The 25072-nt window shown below is 50.6% G+C and overlaps 1 protein-coding gene across 1 annotated transcript in view; it reads left to right on the top strand.

Moving 5' to 3' along the window:
• Positions 1-7641: 7641 nt before the first annotated feature.
• Positions 7642-25072, top strand: part of EPHA10 (EPH receptor A10) — a 34923-nt gene continuing 17492 nt past the window's right edge. The window contains exons 1-5 of the mRNA XM_036445395.2: positions 7642-7910; positions 10038-10102; positions 10985-11663; positions 16633-16788; positions 17426-17773. Of these exons, the coding sequence (XP_036301288.1) occupies positions 7805-7910; positions 10038-10102; positions 10985-11663; positions 16633-16788; positions 17426-17773 (1354 nt within the window). The 5' untranslated portion in view covers positions 7642-7804. The remainder of the gene's footprint in view (positions 7911-10037; positions 10103-10984; positions 11664-16632; positions 16789-17425; positions 17774-25072) is intronic.

The following is a 25072-nucleotide window of genomic DNA, read 5'->3' on the forward strand; positions in this document are numbered from 1 at the left end:
GGGTTCAAGCCTACCTCTGCCTGTGCTCTGAATCACTGTGCAATGCTACCTCCTGAACCTGGCACAGTAACTGGTAGGCGAGTGGTTTATGACCTGTTTCATATACTATGTTAGTGGCCTCCTGACCCCAGCTGACCATGCCTGAGGTTTGTAGAGCACAGTGGGAGCAGGAAAGTACCCCACTAATGAAAACCTACCTGTGCCTTCAGAGACACCACAACAAGCCACTGTCATGGGCGGACCAGAGTATAAGGGCAGTGGACTCAGCACCACAGTCAGTAAGTGTGAGGAACTACCAGGAGGCACCACTGGAAGTGCTGGAAGTGGGCAGCTCTGGGGAATGAAATCAGGAATTGTGGAGAGAGGCAGGGAGTTTCTCTTTTTATGGTAAGCCTCATAGTACCATTTGACTTTTAATTCTTCTACATGCAATATTACTTTGATTAAAAATAACTTTAACCAAATTCAATGAATACATGAATGACCCTTTTAAAATCCTGAATGTGGAGAAAAGAAGGAAATAGATGACAATAGCCATCGTATGGGTTTGTAGTAAGTATTAAACAGAAGAAAAAAAGCATTCAACACATTTGACACAGAACCAGCAGCAAGAGTTATTATGTTCATTAGACTTAAGAGATGTCATTGTGAGGACAGGCTTTGATAATTAGAGGTCACTCTAGTCTCCATCAAGACAGAATGGTGCTACCTTCTACCCTGACCCTTCTTCTGCCTCTTCTTCTCTTCTAGATTTTAATTTCAACCCGATCCACCAAACAGACTAATTCTCCTCACCAGCCTCTCTGCACTTATACATATCCCTTCCACCATGCTTCCACTTCAGCCCAACCCTTAGCCCTGAGAAACAGGAGCAGTGAAATAGACAATCAGGCTTTATAGTTCAGAGGGGAAAGTAATTGACTTCCCTGGGGCATTTATGTTTCTAGGAAAGTGAGTTTGGAAGGAAATACTGAGTCATGTTATTCAAGTCCCACTCATCCAGCCATTCATTGCACATTTACTGAGTGCGTGCAAGGTGCCAAGCATAGTTCTAGGTACTGAAGATGCAACAACAAACAAGATAAGTAAACTTGTGTCTCCATGGAGTTTACATACAATGTTACAATGACCCCAGAGCAGCTCTGCTGGCAAGTTGAGGCCTCTGGCAAGACAGTCACCTCCATTTGCTGCTGACGAGTTTAATGCAGTGGAATTAAAAAAATAATAATAATAAAAAATAAAAAAAAAAGACATGAATTGGGTGCCTGCTCATTCACAGCTCCCTGCTTAAGGGGACATCCTTATACCATGTGACCCTGTCCTAACCACAGCTTTTTGGATCAGTAACAATCTGACCCAAGCTAGGCTATTAGATTCTTTGCCAAAATTAGCTGTGGGGAGTGTGAACGAAAAGAGCCACATGCTAACCTGACAAGCTCAGGGGAGGCCTGCATGGCAGAGACCTGAAATAACCACAAAAGATGGTTTGAAAATTAAATATCTAACTACTAACAGGTTATAGTGGGTAGTCATGTCCTAGACTGATATGACAACCTGACAAAGATCAACTTAGATCTTCTTTACTGAGCCCATTTGCCTTTTTTGCCTCTAAGATAACATATCTGTGAGATGTCTAGGTAACTTGTAACTTCCTTTTTACTCAGACCCTCAGGGCACAAAAAAAGGCCTCGAGACATTCCCTCATTATTGTTATCAAGTTAATTGTCAACTGTTAATTATGTTAAAATATCCTGTATTCATCTCTATAAAAGAAGCACATGTCCATCATTTCACCTTTTACCCTATCCCAGAAGTTTCTCCGCTTTGTTCTGTCCCACCTCCCTACTCTATCACCAGTGAATTTCATGTAACTCACCTATGTCCCTTTCCTTTGGTTGCAATGTATAAATATAGAAATGTAACCCTCCATTCTCAGGAGCATTATCTCAATCCGTTGAGGTTCTGCTTCCCAGCGTATGTCGACCGTTTGGCTCAAATAAACTCACAAAAATTCTTTACAGGTTTCAATGTTTTTTCCCCTCGTTAACAGGAGGTAAGTTGAAAGGTCATGCAGAGTAGGGCCCACAGCAGAAACCAGGTAGACACCATAACAAGCCAATGTCATGGCAGGCCAGAGTTATAAGGGGCCTGATGCTGTAAGTAGGCTGAGGTGAGCCCTTTGTCTACAAAGAGGAAAATGAGGCAACTATACTATCAGAAGAAGAAACCAGAGAAATTTGATCCCAGGAAGAAAAAGAAAGAGAGATCAAACCGATGACTTCTTTTAAATATATATTTTGATAGATTTGAGAGAAGAAGAGAGAGATAGAAACATCAATGATGAGAGAGAATCACTGATCAGCTGCCTTCTGTGTGCCCCTATTGGGGATCAAGTCCCCAACCTGGGCATGTGCCTTTGACTGGAATCAAACCCAGGTCCCTTCAGGCCGACTCTATCCACTGAGCCAAAACAGCTAAGATTAAGACTTCTCTTAAAAGGTTAGAGCAGCTGCCCCCACTGGGGATGAGCCCGCAACCAAGTACATGCCCTTGACCAGAATCGAACCCTTCATTCCGCAGGCTGATGCTCTATCCACTGAACCAAACCAGTTTCGGCAACAATATTTTCTTTTAAAGTTACATGGTTGCCTCTTCAATCCCCAGTCAGGGCAACTGATGATGTTTCTCACATCAGTCTCTCTCTCTCTCTCTCTCTCTCTCTCTCTCTCTCTCTCTCTCTCTCTCTCTCCCCCTCCCTCTCTCTCTCTCTCCCCTCCCAAAAATAAACATAACCTTGGGTGATGATTAAATAAATAAAATAAAATTACATTGTTACTGAACATGTAAAAAAAAAAAAGGGGGGGGGGAGGTTAGAGCAGCTGCCTCACTATCTGACAATCTCCAGACTCAGCTCCATCTCCTGCCAGTTTGTTCAGTTCATTCTTGGGAGATGTGTCCATGCACCCGATCAACTCCTCTCTCCTTTGCTTGAGGTTTAAATCTGTCTGTGGCAGATAGATCCTAGAGTGGTCCCCATGACTCCTGCCCCCTGGTGTCCGTGCCTCTCTGAAGTCCTCCCCACTCCCATGTCAAGATGCAGCAGCTCCAGGTGTCAAATGCAGACATGACATTAGGAGGAAAATTTTTCCTAGAATGCCCCATTCAGAAAGCTACGGTTGCATCACACATCCATGCCTAAGCTAAACTCAGACATGGAATGGGCTGAGAAGTGATTAGCCAATGACAATATTTATTCATCCCTGAACTTGGAGATAGCATCATCTTCTCTGAGCAAAGGATCGCAGTAGATAAACATCCCAACAAAATTGGGGATTTCTCAGGAACAAAAAATATGAGAGGGAAGAGGTATTGGGATAGATAATCAACATTGTTTACCTTGCCAACAGATATACTTACTGTCTAAAAAGGTGTGTGTAAGTGCATGTCATAAAGGGTATAGGTTAATCTATTAACAATATTTAAGTTTTGAAATGGGTCTGTGCAAAGTGAATGGATATGTTCACTTTTTACTTGGGAAATTTTTATTAGTTTCTATTACTTTGGCAATTCAAATTTAAGAGGACTGCTTTAATCTTAAAGTTGGCTGATCAGAGAGATAGAGCTAAGCCTGGCCAGTGTTGCTCAGTGGTGGAGCATCAGCCTGTGAACTAGGAGGTCACTGTTCAATTACAGGTCACGGCGCATGCCTGGGTTATGAGCTCCATCCTAGTAGGGGGCGTGAAGGAGACAGCCAATCAGTGATTCTCATCATTGTTGTTTCTGTCTTTCCCTCCCTCTCCCTTTCTCTTTGAAAGCAATAAAAATATTTTTAAAAAAGAAAGAAAAAAAGAAATAGAACTAAGATTTAAAAAAAGAGAAAGTCAGAGAAGCATCTGTTGATGGATCCCATTCCCATCCCTGCCCCCAACTACAATCACTCAGGTACCCGAGCAAGTTATTCCTACTGAGGATTTGGAGGCACAGGGCTCTCAGAGCCTGAGGCCATCAAATATTAAACCATCCAACCCCAACTCCCTCTCCTCACTCTCTCAGTGCAGCCTGCACATCACAGATCGGCTTCCTGGGCACATTTTCCTGCAGGGAAAGAATTTGCTGGACTTGGCCATGCGAGCATTCTGGCCCCCTTGGCAGTTCCATTTCTCATCGCATATTAACACATTGGTTCTTATAGCAGGATAGCAGCTGAGTTAGTATGATCTACTCCCCAGCATGTAGACTCTCTCTCGGTACTATTAAGCCAAGTTTATGAGCTTGGACCATGCTGAATCCACCAAGGTAAATGTCACCTCTGAGGCCACTTGGTAGCGGGCCAGCCAGCCTGCCCTGATAATATCCCTGTCTCTTCAAACGCATTTCCTTCAGGTTCCTAGCTTTCTAGCCAGAGTCATCTGGAAGCGTGTCTCTTTCTGGACCCCTCGTTCTGTCTTTCCCTCTATGACTGTTTCTCTAAGTCTCTCTTTTTCTACTTCACCAGCGAACCTTCCTTTATCCTTTCCCATTTTTTTCTTGCTGTTGTTCACCTTAATTAGCCATGGAGTTGAATAATAAAATACACCGGAACTATGTGCCAAGCACTGTGCTGGGCCGTATATAAACTACATTCCTACCTCACGATGACGCTGAAAAGCATTTTTATTCCTGCTTTACAGAGGAGGAAGTAGAGGCTCATGAGGCTGTGCTGTGTTGGATCATCTATAGGTTTTCTTTGATTTTCAAAGTCAAAAAAATGTTTTGTGTTTCTTTTTTCTTAGGAAAATACAGTGTGAGCGTTTGTTTATGCCTCCATCTTATTTTTGCCAGCAAGTCTCTTGTCCTAGAAAAGCATTCATCCTGACGGGAAGCCTGGGACTCCTTCCTGCCTCACTCAGGTCTGAGCTCTCCCCTGCCGCAGGATGTGTGGTCCTCCAGAGTCTTTCTTCCTCCTCCCACCCCATCCATCCCCCCAGAGCTCACACCCACATGGGGCATCTCCTGGACACGGACCCACACACCTGAAGCCATCTCACCTGGGGAGAGTTAGGGTTCTGTCCACCTGAGCTTGGCACTCTGGTTGCTCACTTTGCTTTGGAGCCTGAGTGCCTGGTGTGTGCAAGTGTGTGTGCACTGTTGTACCATCTGTGTACCCCGCTCACTTGCCACGGTTACCCTTATGAGAACACTACACTGGGGACACATTGATGTTTCTCTCTGCTTCTTTCCCTCCCTTCCACTCTCTCTAAAAGTCAATGGGGGGGGGGGGGAATCCTCTGGTGAGGATTAACAAAAAAGGAAAACTCACCTCACCCAAAAAATACCTCACCCCTAACCCACTCCCCATGCCTGCTGTTTCCAGGAGGGATCTAACTGCTCTTGGCTGACTGGCCCCAGCACTTACAGGCGACAGTACACCATGGCTCAGTTTCCTGCTAAGGCCCTTCCGAATGTCTCCATGAGGTGTCCATTCTGCAGCCTCCTGGTAGAGTGGAGTCGGCCTTGGAGCAACTCTTAAGATTGGGCTGATTTGCATAAATCCTCATGCATCGGGGCTTCTCCGTTTTGTTTTTATTATAAATGAACTGTTCAGAGGAAGAAAGACCAGGTTTGTTTCACTACATTTTCTCCCCTTCTTTTCCCCATGCCTAGGGTCTAGACCTGGCAGTGCCATTGGGGTGCCTACTGGTGTGTGGTGGGAGAGGGTGGGAACCAGATTCTTGAAAGCCAGGGGTTTGCGGGGCAGACTATGTGGCTTTCCCTGGAAAATTGCCCCCATAGGCTTGGCTGTCTGCATCTTGTTGTAGCACATAGGGTCAGAACCTCTGGCTGAGGTCCCCGGACTCGGGGAAGATGCCATAGTTGGCGCTCAGCGACTGCAGAGGGGACGGGACCTGGTTTTGAAGAGAGGGTGAGCAGTGATGGAGTGAAGGCTCATTTTGAAATGAAAGGAGTCCTGGGTCTCTAAGCAGCTTCTAAAAATACCATCTCCTAGCGCTGGGGGGCAAAGGGAGGGGGAAGCGAACGTGAGGAGAATGAAGATGGGAAGCAGGTGGGGGTGGTAGTCAGGTGGATCTGATTTCAGAGGCCCTGTCAGCATCCTAGGACCCGCCAGACCACACACCGCCTTCTGCTGTTTCCAGCGGGTCCCAGCAGCGCGTCCCAGCCCTAGCCCTTCCTGATGTCCTTCTTGTCTGCAGGCAAAGAAGCCCTATCCTCCCAGCCCCTTCCATGGCTACTGCCCAGCGAGTATGTTTGTGAGCAAGCAAGTGTGCCTGTAAACATACCACACACACACACACACACACACACACACACACAAATGACACGTGAAAGCAGCTTGTACATGTCTAGTGGTCTACAATGCCCAAACATGTAATTACACGTATGCTTGAGGAAGTATGGATGGTGGCAGAAACAGGGCGATGGGCCCGAGTATCCTTAGCACAGAGCGTGGGACCCAGTCAGCGTTGGTGGGAGGGTGAGGAATGCACACACACAACATGCGGAGACACTCCAGCCAACAGGTCACGTAGGCACAAGACTCGCATTCGTTCTCAAGACTTCTTCAGCTACCAAAGGTAGTGTGAGGTTAGGGTCCCCCCCCCCCCCCAAAAAAAAAGGGATCTGAAAAGCCACAGGGTGGGCGGAGCTTTCTCCGTTCAAGTTCAGCCCAGATGGTGGCGCTCAATAGCCGCCTCCCTGGTCCTAGACGAGGGCCGGCCCTCCCCACACCAACGCCTTAAGCCCTCCGCTGGCACATAAATGACCTTCACGAGATAGAGGTCGTGTTTCCCGGCGGCTCCTCCGGTGCCGGTGGAACTCGCCGAGGACGGCTCCGCCTCTCGGCCAGAAGCCTAGCAGTCGCGGCCGCAGCGCGCTTCGCCAGTCCCCCGGGGTGGGCGGAGAGGGATCCGCAGAGGGGTGACTCCGGGCTCCGAGGAGCCGACTGGAGACACGGCTGGCCGTGGAGAGAGCTGCCTGTGTCCTGGCAGCAAGAGCAAGAGCCCGTGAAATTGATCGTGGATGCAAAACCCATTACCGCCCTATCCCGGCATCCACATGGTGTCTGTCCCAGCTTCAGAAGCGTGGCTGGCAGGGTGGGAGTCTTTCCCACTTTGCTCTCTTCTCCAGCAGCTCCCGAGGGGCGGGGTTGGCCCCTTCCTCCGGCCCGTTTGGTGTGTATGTTGTGTGTGTGTGTGTGTGTGTGTGTGTGTGTGTGTGTGTGTGTATGATGAGGGCGGGGAGCTAAGGGAGCCGGATCCAGTCAGGAGACAACCCCGGGAACCGCAGACCCTGGAAGAAGCCGAGGCCTGGGAGAAAGAGGAGCTCCCCAAACCCCTTCAGGTCCTGGGAGCAAAGGGCCTTCCAGGCTAGCTCAGAGGCTGCAAGGGCCGCTGTCTCCCCGAGTTTCGCCCCTTTTTAAGCCACGCCCACAAGATTGACTTCTCGGTAATGAGGGGCTAAGGTTTAGCCCTCCGGACTACGGACGCCAGTTCATCCTCCTCCCCAGGAGCCCAGCCGGCGCTCAGCACTGCCCCACCCCCACAGTTTGAAGGCTGGAGGGACCCCTTCCTTTCCCTTATCTAGTTCGCCGTTCCGCCCCCCTGGCCTATGAAACTCCGCCCCTCAACCCTCTGCTGACGGTGATTGGTGGAGCTCCAGCTGAGGTGCCTAGTGATTGGTTCCCGTGGATAACGGTCACCGGCGAGGTCCCGCCCCCCGCTGGCGCCGGGGTCTGGGGGCGCTGCTCCGCGGCGCTGGGGCTGGCGGGGCTGGAGCCGCGCCGCACTGACGGCTCGGTCTGCGGACCATGGAGCCCGGCGCCGGCCCGCATCCGCTGCGCCAGTTCATTTGCCTGGTGCCACTCTCTCTCGCGTTGCTTTTGGGACCCGGGAGGCCCGGGACCGCCGAGGAAGGTGAGGAGACCGGCGGCTGGCTGTTCTCGGAGCCTGGGGTGCCAAAAGCTAGGGGGGCTGAAAAGCGGGAGTGCTGGCGAAGGAGTCCTATGGAGAGACTGGAGTCTGGAATGGGATTTGAAGCAAGCGGGCGCGGGAAGCAAAGACCTGGAGAGGTAGAGGGAAAGGTGGCTGAGCCATAGAAAAGAGAGGGGCATCGAGGAGCTCCGGGGCTGGGGAGGGACCTGGGAGGCTGGGAAAGAAAGATTTACCAGCAACTGTGGGAGCCAGAGGCGGTGGTCCAGGGACCGTGAGACAGACCGGCTGAGCAATGGGAGGTGGGAGGTGTGGGGGCGGGGAGAAGAAGAGAGCAGAAGAGAAGGGGGTGCCGAGGTGAGATAGGAGTATGGGGGGGGGGGACGAGATGCTGCCCTAACAGCGGGGGCTAAGGGACCACCGTGCAGCCAGCTGGAGGTGGAACGCTGCTGCGGCTGCTGCTGCTGCTGCTGCTGCTGCTGCTGCTGCTGGTGGTGTGTGTGAGGGAGATAGATCATGGAGCTGTCCGCAGTGCTGAATCTGGAGCGTAGACTATGCGGAGGGGTCCTTGCTGCGGGTTTGAGGCAGCCCGCGGTGCCAGAGCCCGAGTCTTGCCTCTGATTCTGAATTGCGGGGAGCTGTATGCTTAGTTGAAGCCAGGGGCGTCATATCCAGGTGCATAATGCTGAGGAGTTGTGATGTGAGGCTTTCACGGCGAGGTGGGTTGGGGCGCTGGATTTTCTGAGGCTTTCCCATGTGAAATTCCCTATGTGCTGTCAGTTATATGGAGATCCGCTGTTAGGATTGCGGCCCACTGTTGCTGATGCCTTTGCGGCCAAACCTTGGAGAGGCCCTCACTGTGGAGCCCCATTCCTTGTGTAAGCTCCAGATGAGTAATCTTACAAGATTTGTCTGTGGCCTGGGCTCCTGTCTCTGAGCTGCTGCTGTGCTGTCCAAACCTGTGCTTTTCGGGGACCCATACTGAGAGCAGAATTCAGACTTCTGAGCCAGTGCCTCCTGGGGGCGGGGGAAATGACTCCAAGCCTCTCTGGTGCAGGAGGGGGTCATGGTTTTATATATAAAAGGACCACGGCCATTCTTTCAAAGGCAGTGGAGGTGACAGCCCTGGGAAAGGGGGTGGCTGGGAAATGAGAAATTTTTATTTGTTATTTCCAGAGACCCTAAAAGTCAAAGTAAAAAGGCTCAAGTTTCTTCCCTGATGATGCCACACCTCAGACGAGCCCCTGAGTCTATATAAAACCTGGGCTGTACACAGGTGTCTTCTGATATACTCACTCTCTCCCGCTTCTTGATGCTTAGTTAAAATTCAGAAAACCTGGGAAGGCTGGGTGTGTGTGTGTGTGTGTGTGTGTGTGTCACTGACAACACCCGTCCCCCATTTTATAGGCAACCTTAGAGTATTTGTCACAGGCTCTGTGGCAGGCTGAATAATGGATCCTCCCAACATGTCTACATCCCGATCCCCACACCTTTGAATGCTATCCTAAATAACAAAAAGCTTATCAGATGTGATTAAGGAACTTGGGATGGAGAGGTTATCCTGGATTATTTGGATGGGCCCATTATAATTGCAATGATCCTTATAAATGGGATGCAGGGGGAGTCAGAGCCAGAGGAGAAGGCAATATGATGACAGAAGCAGAGATTGGAGTGAGGCACTTTGAAAATGGAGGAGGAGGCCACAAGCCAAGGAATCAAGGTGGCCACTGGAAGCTGAAGAAGTCAAGGAAATGGGTTCTCCCCTCTGAACCTCCAGAAGGAATCCATCCTCTTGACACTCTGACTTTAGATCCATGAAACTGATTTTTCAACTTCTGACCTCCAGGACTGTGAGAGAATAAATTTCTGCTTTGTAAGCTGCCAAATTGTGGTGGCTTGTTACAGCAGCCACAGGAAACGAATACAGGCTCCTTCCCTAATCACATGGATACCCCTTTCTGGACTTGAGCCTTCTGGGGATGTATGAAGTGGAAAAAACCTGTCTGTGTTCTTGGTCACATTCGCCATCCCTTCCGTTAGCAGATTTACAGTGACCCCACCAAAGGCCCACCCTCCTGACCTTCTGACATCTCTGTTCTCCCCTCTCCCTAGTCGTCCTTCTGGATTCTAAAGCCTCCCAGGTGGAACTGGGCTGGACTGCACTGCCGAGCAATGGGGTGAGTGTAAACCTTTCCCACGCTGTCACGGGGATCCTTGGTGGTCCAAGACTCAGTCCCATTAGCTCCCCATGCTTACATCACATCAAAATGATCCTTGGAACATGTGGTCTGCAGCAGCCCTGGCTTCAAGCCAGAATCGCCTATTAGAAAACGTTGAGTCTTCAGTCAGACAGTAAAAAAACAAAACAAACAACAAAAACCATACGTGAGGCAAGAACTGTCTGTGTCTAGGAACAGAAATGTGGCCTCTGGGTGGAGCCAATGCTAGACATTGCTTCCGCATGGCAGATCCTACAAGCAATGCTGTTGATGGAAGGATTGATAGAATAAACAAGACTTGGAATTCTAAAAAAGGCGCGGAAAGAGGGTCAGTGTGGGGGGATGTGGCACGTGACAGCAGGTTGGCGTCATGGGAAAGGCCAGTGGAGAGCCACAGGCTCCAGCACCATTTCTGCCTCTGCTCCGAACCCCACGTGTGTACTCACAGTCCCCGTTATCCGGGAGCTTCAGTTGCCCCGTCTATAAAACTTAAAATTGAACTCAGTTGTCTCCAATGTTTCACCTTGCTTTGCATCTTATAACCTCAGGGCCGTGTACAGGGAGTGGTGGGGGCCAGCGTGGGTAGGTGGGTGGATAGGTGGGAGAGGAGAATGCGAAATGGTGGGGCGGGTGCTTTCAGCCTCCGTCACCGGTCACCGCTGGGACTCTACCTATGAGGGGCGCCCTGGCTCTGAGCAACCCACATTTTTCCTCCTCCTCTTCCTCCTCCTCCTCCTCCTCCTCCTCCTCCTCCTCCTCCTCCTCCTCCTCCTCCTCTCCTCCTTCTCATCTTCCTCCTTTTCCTCTTCCTCCTCTCCTCTTCCTCCTCTTCCTCCTCAGTGGGAGGAGATCAGCGGCGTGGACGAGCATGACCGTCCCATCCGCACGTACCAGGTGTGCAACGTGCTGGAGCCCAACCAGGACAACTGGCTGCAGACGGGCTGGATCAGCCGCGGCCGCGGGCAGCGCATCTTCGTGGAGCTGCAGTTCACCCTGCGCGACTGCAGCAGCATCCCCGGCGCCGCGGGCACCTGCAAGGAGACCTTCAACGTCTACTACCTGGAGACCGAGGCTGACCCGGGCCGGGGGCGCCCCCGGCCGGGCAGCGGCCGGCCCCGCAAGATCGACACCATCGCCGCCGACGAGAGCTTCACCCAGGGCGACCTGGGCGAGCGCAAGATGAAGCTGAACACGGAGGTGCGCGAGCTGGGGCCGCTCAGCCGGCGGGGCTTCCACCTGGCCTTCCAGGACGTGGGCGCCTGCGTGGCGCTGGTGTCCGTGCGCGTCTACTACAAGCAGTGCCGCGCCACGGTGCGGGGCCTGGCGGCCTTCCCGGCCACCGCGGCCGAGAGCGCCTTCTCCACGCTGGTGGAGGTCCCCGGCACGTGCGTGGCGCACTCGGAGGGGGAGCCCGGCAGCCCCCCGCGCATGCACTGCGGGGCCGACGGCGAGTGGCTGGTGCCGGTGGGCCGCTGCAGCTGCAGCGCAGGATTCCAGGAGCGCGGGGACGTCTGCGAAGGTATCCGGCGAACGAGGGGGTGTGGCTTGGGGGGTGGGGCGCGCAGGTGGCACTTGGGAGAGAGGGCGCCTTAGAGGAAAGAAGCAGGAGGTGGTGGGTGGAGAAGCTGTGGGCTGGGGAGCCCGGAAGTCCTGAGCGTTCGTGGAGCTTCCAATGGGTCCAGCTAGGACCAAGGAGGGATGTTTCTAGGAGGTGAATTTGACTTCCCCAAAAAAGGGACATTAGGGGCCTATATTTCAGACGCTACGATAAATGCATTGCAAGGCCTTCCCATTTCCTCGTTGCAATAAAGTTAGTCATCGTTATCTCTGCTTTGCAAATGGGGAAACAGAGGCTCAGAGAGGCTAACACGTTTAAGTTAGGAAATGGGGAACCAGGATTTGAATCCAGATTTGCCCAACTCTCAAGCTGTTTCTTTGACACCATGGTGCCTCCCTATGCATAAGGAGGAATTCATGCAGGTAGCTGTGGGATAGTGGCATTAGTTACATTACAGGGAATGGGCTACCTGTCACTGACAATATGCCAGTCAGAGGCAACCAAGAGCATTCTGAGCTAAGAGATTGAGTGCAGAAGCATGGAGGCAGGAGAGAAGGCAGCACGGTTGGGGCTAGGCAAAAGTCAGCATGGCTGGAACAAAGGGCATCTAGGGATGGGAGGGGTGATGAAGCTGGGGAGGGGGTAAGGGCAAATCATGAAGGGTCTTGAACCCTGGGATAAGGACTTTATACTTTAAACCACGTGTCAAACACAAGGCCCGCGGGCCAAATCCGTCCCACCAGGCCTTGCAATGTGGTCCGCACCGCGCTGTCATCACTGCACTGTGCTGCGTTTCCATCACAATGACAGTTTATGACTGTTCAGTAAACCATTCGGCCCGCGATTTAGGCTGGATTTTAGATTTTGGCCCCTTCTCTGATTGAGTTCGACACCCCTACTTTAGACCATCGGGGGACATTTGAAGAAGGAATCTAACATGAACAGATTCCTATTTTCAAAAGACCACTCATGTGGCAATTAAAAAGAAAGAATTAGAGAAGGAAGAATTGGAGGCCAGAAGAGGAGGAAGGAAAAGGATACAACAGTCCAGGAGGAGCACGAGGTCTGAACTAAGGCAGTAGCAGAGATCATTGAGAGACGAGGACGGCTGTGACAATGAAACAGCATCCACAATGCTTGGTGGCCATGTGATACATCTTTGACTCCGATGCTTCTGGAGAAATGAATGGGCAGAGGGTCAGTCACTGGGGTAGAGAACACAGGACACTGGTGGGCATGTTGAATTCATGGTGTCCATGGTGCATTCAAGTAGGGGTAGCTAGAAAGTGGGTGTGGAGCTCAGCAACAGGGAGGTAGATGCTACTTGAATGTGTGGGTGTGATTGGGACAGATCAAGGAGAATGTATGGGGTAAGAAGCAAAAGGCCAATGATAAAGTCTCATGGAACAGCCATATTGAAGAGGAAGTGTAAGAAATGGAACCCACAAGGAAGGCGGTGATCAGAGGTTGGAGAGTGTGAATTCATGGCAGCCAAGGGAGATGGAGGTGTCTGGGAGGGAATGGCCTACAGTGCGGGGAGCAGTCAGGGAAGGTGAGGACGGGACCATGTCTGCTCGGTGACAGCAGTCTCAGCTGAGTGATGGAGAGGGCGACCAGCGGCAGGAGATTGAAGGGAGCACAGAAACCAGAGTCGGAATATAAACAACTTCCCAGAAGGCTGGGCTGGAAAGGGGAGGACAGGGCGTGGTATCTTGGGGATACTGTGTGGGGTGGGAGTGGATTTTTGCTGTAGAGGAGAGCTTTGATTATTTGATAAAGGAAGGAACCAGTGGGTACCCAGGAGGGGGTGGTAGGAGGGGTCTCTGGGTCTTGTCCTGTAAAGTCTTACACCCTTTCTCTCCTTGCAAACTCCCATGCTTCTCCAAACCTCAGTTTAAAATAACACCTCCCTGTGAAGCTTTCCTTGGCATCCTTGGGGGCAGGGGCAATATTTTATTACTGCTGTAGGTTAGAATAGCTGACACGTGTTGCTAATAAAAGCAGACCACGTTTCAGTTAGTTTTATTGTTTTTAAACACTCTATAGGCAGGGCCTTACTGTCTGTACTCTAAATGGATCGATTTTTTTTTCTTCTTTTCTCTGCCCCTGTGTTCTGCCACTGGGAAGAGCCAGTAGAAAAGGCGAGTGTAAGAGTTCGGAGGTTAGGTAACTGATGGGATAAGTCTGGGAGGAGATGAAGGGGTGGGATCCAGAGGGAAGGATCCACAAGGCTTGGAAGGAAGGAAGGAAGGAGAGGTGAGTACAGAGGTGGATTTGATGGCCAGATACTGAGGGAATTACCAACTGATGGCCTCTCTTCTTCCTATAAGGTGGGAGGAGGGCCTCTGTGCCAGTGGACAGTAGCATCCTGGTTTCCCTGTTGAGTCTCCAGAGCCTAGAAGAGCGCCTGCTTATAGTAGGTGCTTAAAAAAAATTGAGTGAATGGATCGGGGCCGGAGGGGGAGGTTTAGATCACACACGTACACCCAACACACTCAGAAACCCCACCCCACCCTGGAGCTGTGCTGACTCCCTCTCCTTAGGCCGAGACCAAAGATCACTTGTCATGGCATCAGCTCTGCTTGGGGAGCAGGGATCTGGGGAGGGTGACAAGGAAAGCGTCACAGGGAGATATTATTTAAACTGGGGATTGGAGAAGCATGGGAGTTGGCCAGGAGAGAAAGGGTGTAAGACATTGTAGGACAAGACCCCGGCCTGTGAGGGAAGAGTGGCATGGGTGGTGTGATGGCCGTGCGGAGCTGTTGGAGGGGAAGGGAAATGGTCAGAATTGTATTTAGAAGGAAGGCCTCCCACGTGTCTTTGTTTCTCTCTTTAGTGATCTTGACTCTTGCTTCCCCTTTCCCAGCCACTGGGAAACTGCTGAAAGACGTGGGGAGGAAATCAGGGTGTCTAACCTGTGTTTCCAAATCTTGGTAGAGCTCCCTTGGAGCAGAAAAACCCTTGGAGCAGATGCCCCTCCAGGCTCCACAGGGCACACTGAGAGCCTGTGATGTGGTGGCACACGGGGACCTCAGACAGGGAGCTGCCTGGGGCTCGATATGAGGCAGTGCTTTCTAACTGCCAGTGTTGCTTGCAGCCTCAGAGCAGGGTGGGCTCCCCATTACCAAGTATAGGAGCAAAGGCTACAGCTACTGCTAGGAGAGCTGCTGGAGGGCTGGGCCAGCTGAGCTAGATGCCCTCTGAAATTCCGACTGTGACCTTGAGGAAGAGAGGGAGGGACTAGCAGGCAGGAGTCCCTTCTTGAGTCTGCCCCTCAACACAAACCTCTTCTCAACAAAGCCTCTCAAAGCAGAGATCACCAATGCTGTCCCTGACGGGGCCACCCATCTCTGAGACTCAGATGCTCCCATGCACACAGAGCAAGGCAGCTCCTAGCCTTCTCTTCTGACAGCTGCGAGGCCTCTCTCACTTTACAACAGAGGTGAGCCGGCCATGGTTGTGACTGTCATTTGATTGAGGGCTTCCTGAGACCAGGGAGGCAAAGGAAGTGGCAGCGCTGACACTGGGAGCCCAGGACTTGTGAGTCCCAGCTGCGGTCACTGCTGCTCCCTACACTACAGCCCACAAAGTTAGCGGGTTCCATGTTTTGCTCTGAGGCAGAGAGGCCCAAAGGCTCCTGGGCTACTGGGTTGCCCAGCATTCTAGGCAAGATGGACCCTCCCAAGCCTAAGCCTTCCAGATGATGGAAACACTCAGCTCTGCCCCTCTTCTCCCAAGCAGGATGTCCTTCCCAAGGGCCAGTCTTCATCCCTCCCTTTATACTCTGTCCTCCTGGTGCTGGGAGCAGCCAGCCTTCCATAACCAGTTTCAGGGGAGGGTCAGGGAAACCGTGCTGGAGCTAAGGAGCACGGGAGAACCAGCCAGGCCCTGAGAGGAGGGGCATGGAGCCGCCGCCTCCTTCCCTGGCCCAGCTGGGGACACATTTCTTAGAGTGGGTGTGTAGCAGTTTCCATTTCAGGCTGGTGACGGGGAGGACAGTAATTACTACCATTATTGTGTAAATGTTGTCTCTACTTGGCTGAGCAGTTTACATGCTTTATTTCTGCGAATCCTCCAAAAACCTTGTGGAGGTATTCCACAACAAGGCTCAGAGAGGTCAACTGGGTTGCCCAAGACCACACAGCAAACAAGTGGCTGCAGATCCAGGTTGTTCCGTTTTAAAAGCCTGTGTGCTCTTAACAACCTGTGTTCTGGGTGAGGTGAGAGAAGCAAAGTCACTGAGACGATGCCAAGACTAGAGGTAGTGGCACTGTCCATCTTCTCTTTCCAATCCCCTGCCCTCCAGCTGGCTGGAACGGGTGTGTGAATTGAGGATTTATGACGCTTAGCCCCGAATAGCGGTGGGAGGACGAGCTTTGACAGTGTGTGTGTGTGTGTGTGTGTGTGTGTGTGTGTGCGCGCGCGCCAGAGTGTTGGTCTCTGTGGCTGGGAGTGTGTGGGTGTCTGTTCCTTGGTGACCGTGGAAGTGCTTCTCTTCTGTCCTCACATCAAGACTGGAACGCTTGCCTCCTTTTCTTCCAATGGGCACCGGGACCCTGGTTGGAATCCCACCATTTACCAGCTGTGGGACCGTGGGCAAGTTACCTAACCTCTCTGAGCCTTCGTGTCCTCATTCTTAAAATGGGGAACCAGCACATATTCACAGATTGGTGTGAGGATTAAAAGGGTTATTAACAGTTGAACAGTGTGCTAGCACGGTTAAGCTCTATGGTTAGGGAGTACGGGGTTGCTCAGTCAGGAGCTACCATGCCACAGGGCAGTGCTGGAGTAGCTGAGGCCCTTTCTCCCACCTCCCCCACCACAGGCAGAGGAGATCAGCCCCCCCAATGAGGGCAGGCAGGAAAGCGGGGGAGGAGGATGCTGCGGAGGACCCCCTTCCCCGTCCTTCTCACGTGGCTCCTGCTTGCAGCCTGTCCCCCAGGGTTTTACAAGATATCCCCTCGGCGGCCCCTGTGCTCCCCATGCCCAGAGCACAGCCGGGCCCTGGAGACGGCCTCCACGGTCTGCGTGTGCCAGGACAGCTACGCGCGCTCGCCCACCGACCCGCCCTGGGCCTCCTGCACCCGTGAGTCCCCCTCCGGACACATTGCCCACGGAGGGTGGGGGGCGTCTGTGAAGTCGGGTCCAAGTGTTGGTGAGGGGGGACTGGGGCTCCGCACTGGGGAGGGGAAAGGCCAGCTAGAAGGGTCGCGGGAGGGAAGGGAGCCTGGATGGGAATGGGGGCCCGGGCTTTGGGTTGGAAAAACCAGAAAAACGGGGAGCATGCCGACAGAGGGATGATCCAGGTGGACTTCTAGGCAGAGATCGGAGTGAACCGCTCCCATCCGTCCCCACCTCACCTCAGCCCCCCTCTCCAGCCAGGAGGCGGCTCACTTTGTCCTAGACCCCCGACCCCCCATCCTCGTCCCCTCACTTACCTCCGTTCCCCCACCCACACCCGACCTCGCCCACTGTCTCATCCTACCCCCTCGTTGGAACCCCTCGCTGGACCCACGCGCCCCTTTCCTTCCCCGGGCCCCACGCGCCCCGTCCCGCCCCCTCCCTGGGCCCCACGCGCCCCGCCCCCTCCCTGGGCCCCACGCGCCCCGCCCCCTCCCTGGGCCCCACGCGCCCCGCCCCCTCGCTGGACCCACGCGCCCTCCCTGCCCCGCCCCGCGCCGCCCGCCCGCCCCCCGCCCTGCGCTGACCGCCCTGTCCGCCAGGGCCGCCGTCGGCGCCGCGGGACCTGCAGTACAGCCTGAGCCGCTCGCCGCTGGCGCTGAGGCTGCGCTGGCTGCCGCCGGCCGACTCGGGCGGCCGCTCGGACGTCACGTACTCGCTGCTGTGCCTGCGCTGCGGCCGCGGGGACCCGGGCGCCTGCGAGCCGTGCGGGCCGCGCGTGGCCTTCGTGCCGCGCCGGGCCGGCCTCCGCGAGCGCGCCGCCACGCTGCTGCACCTGCGGCCCGGCGCGCGCTACACCGTGCGCGTGGCGGCGCTCAACGGCGTGTCCGGCCCCGCGGCCGCCGCGGGAGCCACCTACGCGCAGGTCACCGTCTCCACCGGGCCCGGCGGTAAGCCACCCCGCGCGCCGGCCTCCCCGCGCCCCCGTGCGCTCCTGCCTCCGCCCCCGCGCCCTCCCCAGGCCGCCTTCCCGCCCCCCGGGGTCACCCCACACCCCGCAGCCGCTCAGAGAAACCTCAGTCAGACAGGCGCCCAGCGTCTCCAGCAGGAGAAGGGAGCCCCCAAATCCCCGGCCGCGGTGATCCCCGCCCAGGCCAGCCCCTTCCCGAAGGCCGGGCGGAGGGGTGAGGGGGCAGGTGACTGAGAGTCCATGGGAGCCGGTGGGCGCTCCTGGCTGCGCAGAAAGTCTTTGCTGGGAGTTGCCTTGCCTCTGCTTTCCCAGGGAAAGAGAGGTGGAAAGTCCCTCCATCGCTTGTCTTCCCTTTTGGAAAAGTCAGTAGGAAGCAAAATCACACTCCCTCTTCGGTCTTAGAGGAATCATACCTTCCATCCCTCAGTCTTGGCAGGAATTTTGTTGCCTTGGTCACCTCTTTCCTGGTCCTGGAGAAGAGCTAGGAAGCTCTACGGTCAGGCTGTAGGGGCGATGGAACTGCGATGAGGAAATGAAGACCGAGAACCCTTTCATACTACAGCTTCTTCGTTCTTGAAATTTTGATTTGTCTCTCATTCAGCTGGGGATCACCTTTTGCAAGAAGGATAAGTGGCCCAGCCGGGTGAGGTTTAGTGGTTGAGCATCCACCTATGAACCAAGAGATATAGTTGGGGTCAGGGCACGTGGAGCCCAGTAGGGGGCGTGCAGGAGGCAGCCGGTCAATGATTCTCTCTCATCGTTGATGTTTCTTTTTTTTTTCTTCTTTTTTTCTAATATATTTTATTGATTTTTGTACAGAGAGGAAGGGAGAGAGATAGAGAGTCAGAAACATCGATGAGAGAGAGTCATCGATCAGCTGCCTCTTGCACACCCCCCACTGGGGATATGCCCGCAACCAAGGTACATGCCCTTGACCGGAATCGAACCCGGGACCTTTCAGTCCCCAAGCCGACGCTCTATCCATTGAGCCAAACCGGTCCCGGCTCATCATTGATGTTTCTATCACGTTCTCCCTCTCCCTTCCTCTCTGAAATCCATAAATATAAATTTTTAGGAAGGACAAGTGAGTGGTATAATTTCTGCCTTTCCATTATCTGAGAAGATATGATTGGTTTGTGACTCAACTTTCCTGTCTTCTGATAGTTGTATTGCAGAAAGTCTGAGCCAGGAATTTTCATTCCTTTGTGTTTGAAACCACTTGGAATTCACTTCTAAATGGAAGGAAACTGTGTTTGAAAACACTTGGAAATCACTGATAAGCATCAGAAAACAGTGTAGAAGCATGTGACCACACACACACACACACACACACACACACACACACACACAGAGGCTTGTGCGAGCACATGCAGCTGTATGCATGCCCATGTGTATAATTCTTTAACCTACTGATGAAAGTAAAATTTAATCAGTAGCACTCTATTTTCATTGAGTTTGGCTGGAACACAGTAAAACTTTTGATTTGTACATCTTTTTTTATTCCTGGAAAAAACATTTCCAGTTACTGCTCTCACTGGGACTTCTGGTAACTCAGTATCTCTCTTAAGAATCTCTCTAAGCCTTGGGTTGTACATTCATTTTCTGATCTTCAAATCTTGTCACTCCCTTTATCTTTTTTTAGCTCTTAGTCCATTTCCTTTGCCTTTTGTCTGGTTTTCTGGAGCAACAGTTCTGGTTTCTTACTATCTCTGTGTGATTTAATATTTGCTATTGCATTTACATTTTTAAAATTTTAGTACGGAAAAAGCACCCATAATTCTATTATCCAGAGATAAGCAACTAGTAATATCTTGGAATATATCCTTCCACATTTTTTTCTGCCTTTTTTTTTTTTTCCTGTCGTTACCTTAATACCCATATATAGAACTATCTATTATACTAGAAAATCCTTTATGTATAATACTATATGTAATATAAACTTTTATCTGATATTTCATATTAACAATCCTGGTTTGTTTGTTTGTTTTATAGTGATGGATTTAGAAATTATGTTAAGGAAATATTCTTTATATCCAGGAAATACTCTTTATTTTTATTAATTAACAAAAATACAAAACTTCTACTGATTGAATGCTGCTTTATGTTTGGCATTGTGCAATGTGATTTTCTACATTAATTCATTTAAATGGAATGATAATCATCTTTTAGATGATGAAACTGAGGTCTGAGAATCGAATTAAGTTGTCCAAAGTCAATCAGCTGGTAAGTAGACACCAGTCTTTGAATCCAGGTCTGTCTACCACCAAAGCCCCTTGGCTATATAACATAATGCTTCCATTTTTTAGTGAACTTTCTGTAAAAATAAGGAATGGATGCTAATTTTATAAAATGCCTCTTAAGCATCTTTCAAGATGACCATGTGTTCTCTTCTCTTTTGACCTATTGGTAGGTGAATTCTATTAATGAATTTCTCTATGTGAACTCTCTTTGCATTCTTAGATGACTAGAGGCTCAGTGCACGAATTTGTGCACCGGTGGGGTCCAGCCAGCCACCCTGTTCTGGATACCCTGCTGGATATGAGTGCATTATTCTTTTAATATTTTGCTGAATTAATTTGCTTGAAGTTAATATTTTTCTCCATCTACATTTATAAGAGAGAATTGTGTAGTGTGTTTTATTGCATTATTTGCTACATTTTGGCATTATGGTGATTCTGGCTTTGGGAAAGGCATCAAGAAACTCTTCTTTTTCTCCTCCTCTGGGACAATTTAAATAGCAGAGTTATACATTCTTTGAAGGCATGGGTAATTCTCTGAGACATGCACCTTTTTTTGGGGGGTGGGGGGAAGTTTGATGACATTCTCAATCTTTAAAGTACGTACCTGGCACGAGACATAGTTATTACAATAGTATTGACTATATCCCCTATGCTGTACTTTACATCCCCATGACTATTTTGTTACTACAAATTTGTGTGTGTGTGTGTGTGTGTGTGTGTTTTGTGGTGGTTTTTTTTTTGTTTTGTTTTGTTTTTTTTTTAGAGAGCGAACATTGATTTGCTGCCTTCTGTATGTGCCTGTCCAGGGGATCAAACCTATAACCTTTTGGTATATGGGATGATGCTCCAACCAGCTGAGCCACACTAGCCAGAGCCCAATTTGTTGTTGTTGTTGTTGTTGTTCTTCTTCTTCTTCTTTTAAAATATATTTTATTGATTTTTTACAGAGAAGAAGAGAGAGGGAGAGAGAGTTAGAAACATCGATGAGAGAGAATCACCGATCAGCTGCCTCTTGCACATCCCCTACTGGGGACGTGCCCGCAACCAAGGTACATGCCCCTAACCGGAATCGAACCTGGGACCTTTCAGACTGCAGGCTGACACTCTATCCACTGAGCCAAACTGGTTTCGGCTGTTACTTGTTCTTGAACAACGAAAAAGCTGATATTAAAAAAAAAACAAAAACCCCCGAGATGTGTGAATTGTCTTTTGATTGTGAGACTTTCAGCTGCAAGCACAATAAATCTCAGTCCATCAGACATTAGATTAGAATGATTTCTGAGTTTACCTAAAAAGAGGAGAGTTAAAGCCTGGGTAATCCAGCAGCTCAGCAGTGTCCTCAAGGACCTAGTTCTTTCCATCTTTCCATTCTGGCATCCTTATCACACAGGCTGGCTCCTTCATGGTGGCAAGTTGGCCCCAGAAATCACATCCTTACCATCCAGAGCAGAAGAGGAACTGCTTCTTTCTTGTAGGCATCTTTTTAAGAATAAGAAACCTTTTCCAGAATCCCTCTTCTTCTTAGCTGATTGCTCCTTTTGTTGGCCAGAACCGGATTGAAGCCCACCCCTAGAGCAATCATTGGCACAGGGAACGAGTGCACACAGATGTGCTAGAACAATCAGCGTTAACCTGCATCCTCTCGGGGGAGACAATACATCCCGAGTCAGAAATTGCGCTCAGCCGCCAGGGAAGGGGGATGTGGCTGGTGAACAGGTTCCCAGCGGCGTCGGCTGCACTCGTGGCCCCACTTGATGCAGATGAATCTCATCACACACCTGCAGCCGGAGAGCAGGTGCCTGGGCTCGGCTTTTAGCTCCATTCTCGGGATTTATCAGGCTCTCATCTGACATATCTCTATGGGGCTGAAATGGAACCTTCTCTTACCGCTATATCCTGTCCCTCTGATGCTTTCAATAAACGTAGTTTATTTTTTTAAAAAATTTTTTTAATAAAAATATATTTTATTGATTTTTTACAGAGATAGAGAGCCAGAAACGTTGATGAGAGAGAAACATTGACCAGATGCCTCTTGCACACCCCCCACCGGGGATGTGCCCGCTATCAACGTACATGCCCTTGACCGGAATCGAACCTGGGACCTTGCAGTCCACAGACTGACGCTCTACCGCTGAGCCAAACCAGTTTCGGCTCAGTAAACGTAGTTTAAAAAAAAATGACATTCCTGCCGGGACTGGTTTGGCTCAGTGGATAGAGCATCGGCCTGCGGACTGAAAGGTCCCAGATTTGATTCTGGTCAAGGGCACGTACCTTGGTTGCAAGCACATCCCCAGTAGGGGGTGTGCAGGAGGCAGCTGATCGATGATTCTCTCTCATCGATGTTTCTAACTCTCTATCCCTCTCCCTTCCTCTCTGTAAAAAAACAATAAAATATATATATATATATATATTTTTTAATATATTTTATTGATTTTGTACAGAGAGGAAGGGAGAGAGATAGAGAGCTAGAAACATCGATGAGAGAGAGAGTCATCGACCAGCTGCCTCTTGCACACCCCCTACTGGGGATGTGCCCGCAACCAAGGTACATGCCCTTGACCGGAATCGAACCTGGGACCTTTCAGTCCCCAAGCCGACGCTCTATCCATTGAGCCAAACCGGTCTCGGCAAAAAACAATAAAATATATTTTTAAAAAAATGACATTCCTAGCCCCTTTCTACCTGTGCCATTTCTCTGTATCTGCAAGGGACTGTGCCACCTCCCAGGACACTTCCTCACGCCCCCTTCCCTTTTCGCCACATCTTTCCTGGGAGCTGCTGTCTCCACCCGGGTTCAGGCTGAGAGGCACTCCCTGGGATCAGCAAGAGGGCTTTTCCTGAAAGCAGCCGTGCAGCCGAGTGATGGTTGTGCATTGTCCAGCTGACAAAGACCTTGCTATTCTGTCAGGGTCAGACATTGTGAGGAAGGACACAGGACCTTTCAGATTATTTTTAGGATGAGAGGCAATGCCACTCTGTGGGCAGCTTAGCCTGGGGTTCGCTACAATTGCTCTTCAATCTAGTTCCACTGGCTTTATCACAGGTAGAAATATGCCACTCCACTTCCTGTCCTGCCCCCATTCTGGCCATCAGCTGTCAAGAGTAGTTTATGGTGCTGTTCCGGGTTTTTGACTCCTTCTGTATCCCTGTTTCAACGGGGAAAAGTTTTTTAAAAAAATCCTCATCCTAGGATATTTTTCCATTGACTTTTTTTTTTTTTTTTTTTTTTTTTTTTTTTTTTTTTTTAAGAGGGAGTGAAAGGGAGGGAGGAGGGGGAGAAACATCCAGGTGAGAGAGACACATCAATTGGTTGCCTCTGGCATGTGCACCAGGGCCAGGGATTGAACCTGCAACCCAGGTAGCTGCCCTTGATTGGTAGTTGAACCTGCAACCCTGTAGGTCCCCTGGCCGATGCCTAACCACTGGGCTGAACCAGCCAGGGCTTCAGCTGAAGTTTGAGGAAAACTGGAGGTGGGGCTGCTAGATGGATACCATTTAAAACTGGAAGCCACGCTAACACACTTTTCAAAGAGGGAGTACATATGCCCTGCCTCCACTTCCTGGGCCCTCACCACCTGACATCGCCTCCCCTTTAACCCTTTGAAGCCACTAGGAACCTACACGGTGTGAACGCCAAAGGGCACTTGGGGTCACCATCTTACCCCTGTCCCTCTCTTCTCAGCATGTGACACTGCTGACCGCTGGTCCCTCTTGTTAGCGAACTGTGTTGGCACTGTGCTTGGGCTCTTCATATCATCATTTCATAGAATCCTCACGGCCAGCCTGCACAGCCATCGCTGTTTCCACTCTGCGCTGGTGGACACAGAGCTAATGACTGGAGGGGTCAGGAGAGAAGCTTCTTAAATGTTCCCCCGGGGCTTCTGTGACGTCGTCATTGGCTCTTTGTTTTCCTCCTACCTCTCTGGCTCCTCCTCTTCACTCCCTGCTTTGCCTGCCTCTAAGATGTCCTGTCTTTGGCTTATTTCCAAAAAGCTTTTCCCACTCCCTTTCTGGGCAGTTTCATTCAATCACTTTCCGATGGCTCTTGGGTTTCCATCTTCCTCAAAGACATCTTTCGTGAGCCCTGGAACCACTTACCCAACTGCCTTTCCAGCATCTTCTCTTGGAAACTCCATGGCCTCACACACTGAAGTCAAGTCATGACCTTTCCCCAGTAACCTGGTGGTTTCTGCTTTGGTTTAGGCCAGTGGTCGGCAAACTCACTAGTCAGCAGAGCCAAATATCAACAGTACAACGGTTGAAATTTCTTTGGAAAGCTAAATTTTTTAAACTTAAGCTTCTTCTAACGCCACTTCTTCAAAATAGACTTGCCCAGGCCGTGGTATTTTGTGGAAGAGCCACACTCAAGGGGCCAAAGAGCCGCCTGTTGTGGCTCATGAGCCGCAGTTTGCCCACCCTGGGGTTAGGCATTAATACCTGTTCTTTTTTTTTCTTCTTTTTTTTCTGTCCATCAACATTAAGTTTATTCTTGAATATTTTATTCTTTTTAATGTTATTCCAAATGAAGGTATTTCCTTAAATTTTTTAGACTGTCTACTGTTAGTGTATAATGTAACTGATTTTTGTGTGTTGATTTTGTATGCTGCAACTTTGCTGTATTTGTTAATTAGTTCTAACAGGTGTGTGTGTGTGTGTGTGTGTGTGTGTGTGAAATTTTTAGGATTTTCTTTATATAAGAAATAATTTTACTTCTTCCTTTCCAATCTGGATTTCTTTTATTTATTTATTTATTTTTGTCTAATTCTCCTGGCCATGATTTCCAATACTAGGTTGAATCAAAGTGGCAAGAGTGGACATCCTTTTCTTGTTCCTGACTTTAGAGGGAAGGCTTTCAACCTTTCACTGTTGAGTAATATGTCGGCTGTGGTCTTTTCATGTTGGTTTTTATTGTGGTGAAGTGGTTTCCTTTCATTTTGTGTGTGTTGAGTATATTACCTCTTAGCCAGATCATTGGAATGATTAAGTAGCTGGTCTTCCTGGCTCTTATACTCCCTGATGTCTCTAAACCACAGAAAAAT

This window comes from Pipistrellus kuhlii, unplaced genomic scaffold (genome assembly GCF_014108245.1).
Source record: "Pipistrellus kuhlii isolate mPipKuh1 unplaced genomic scaffold, mPipKuh1.p scaffold_m20_p_2, whole genome shotgun sequence".
Taxonomy (NCBI): domain Eukaryota; kingdom Metazoa; phylum Chordata; class Mammalia; order Chiroptera; family Vespertilionidae; genus Pipistrellus; species Pipistrellus kuhlii.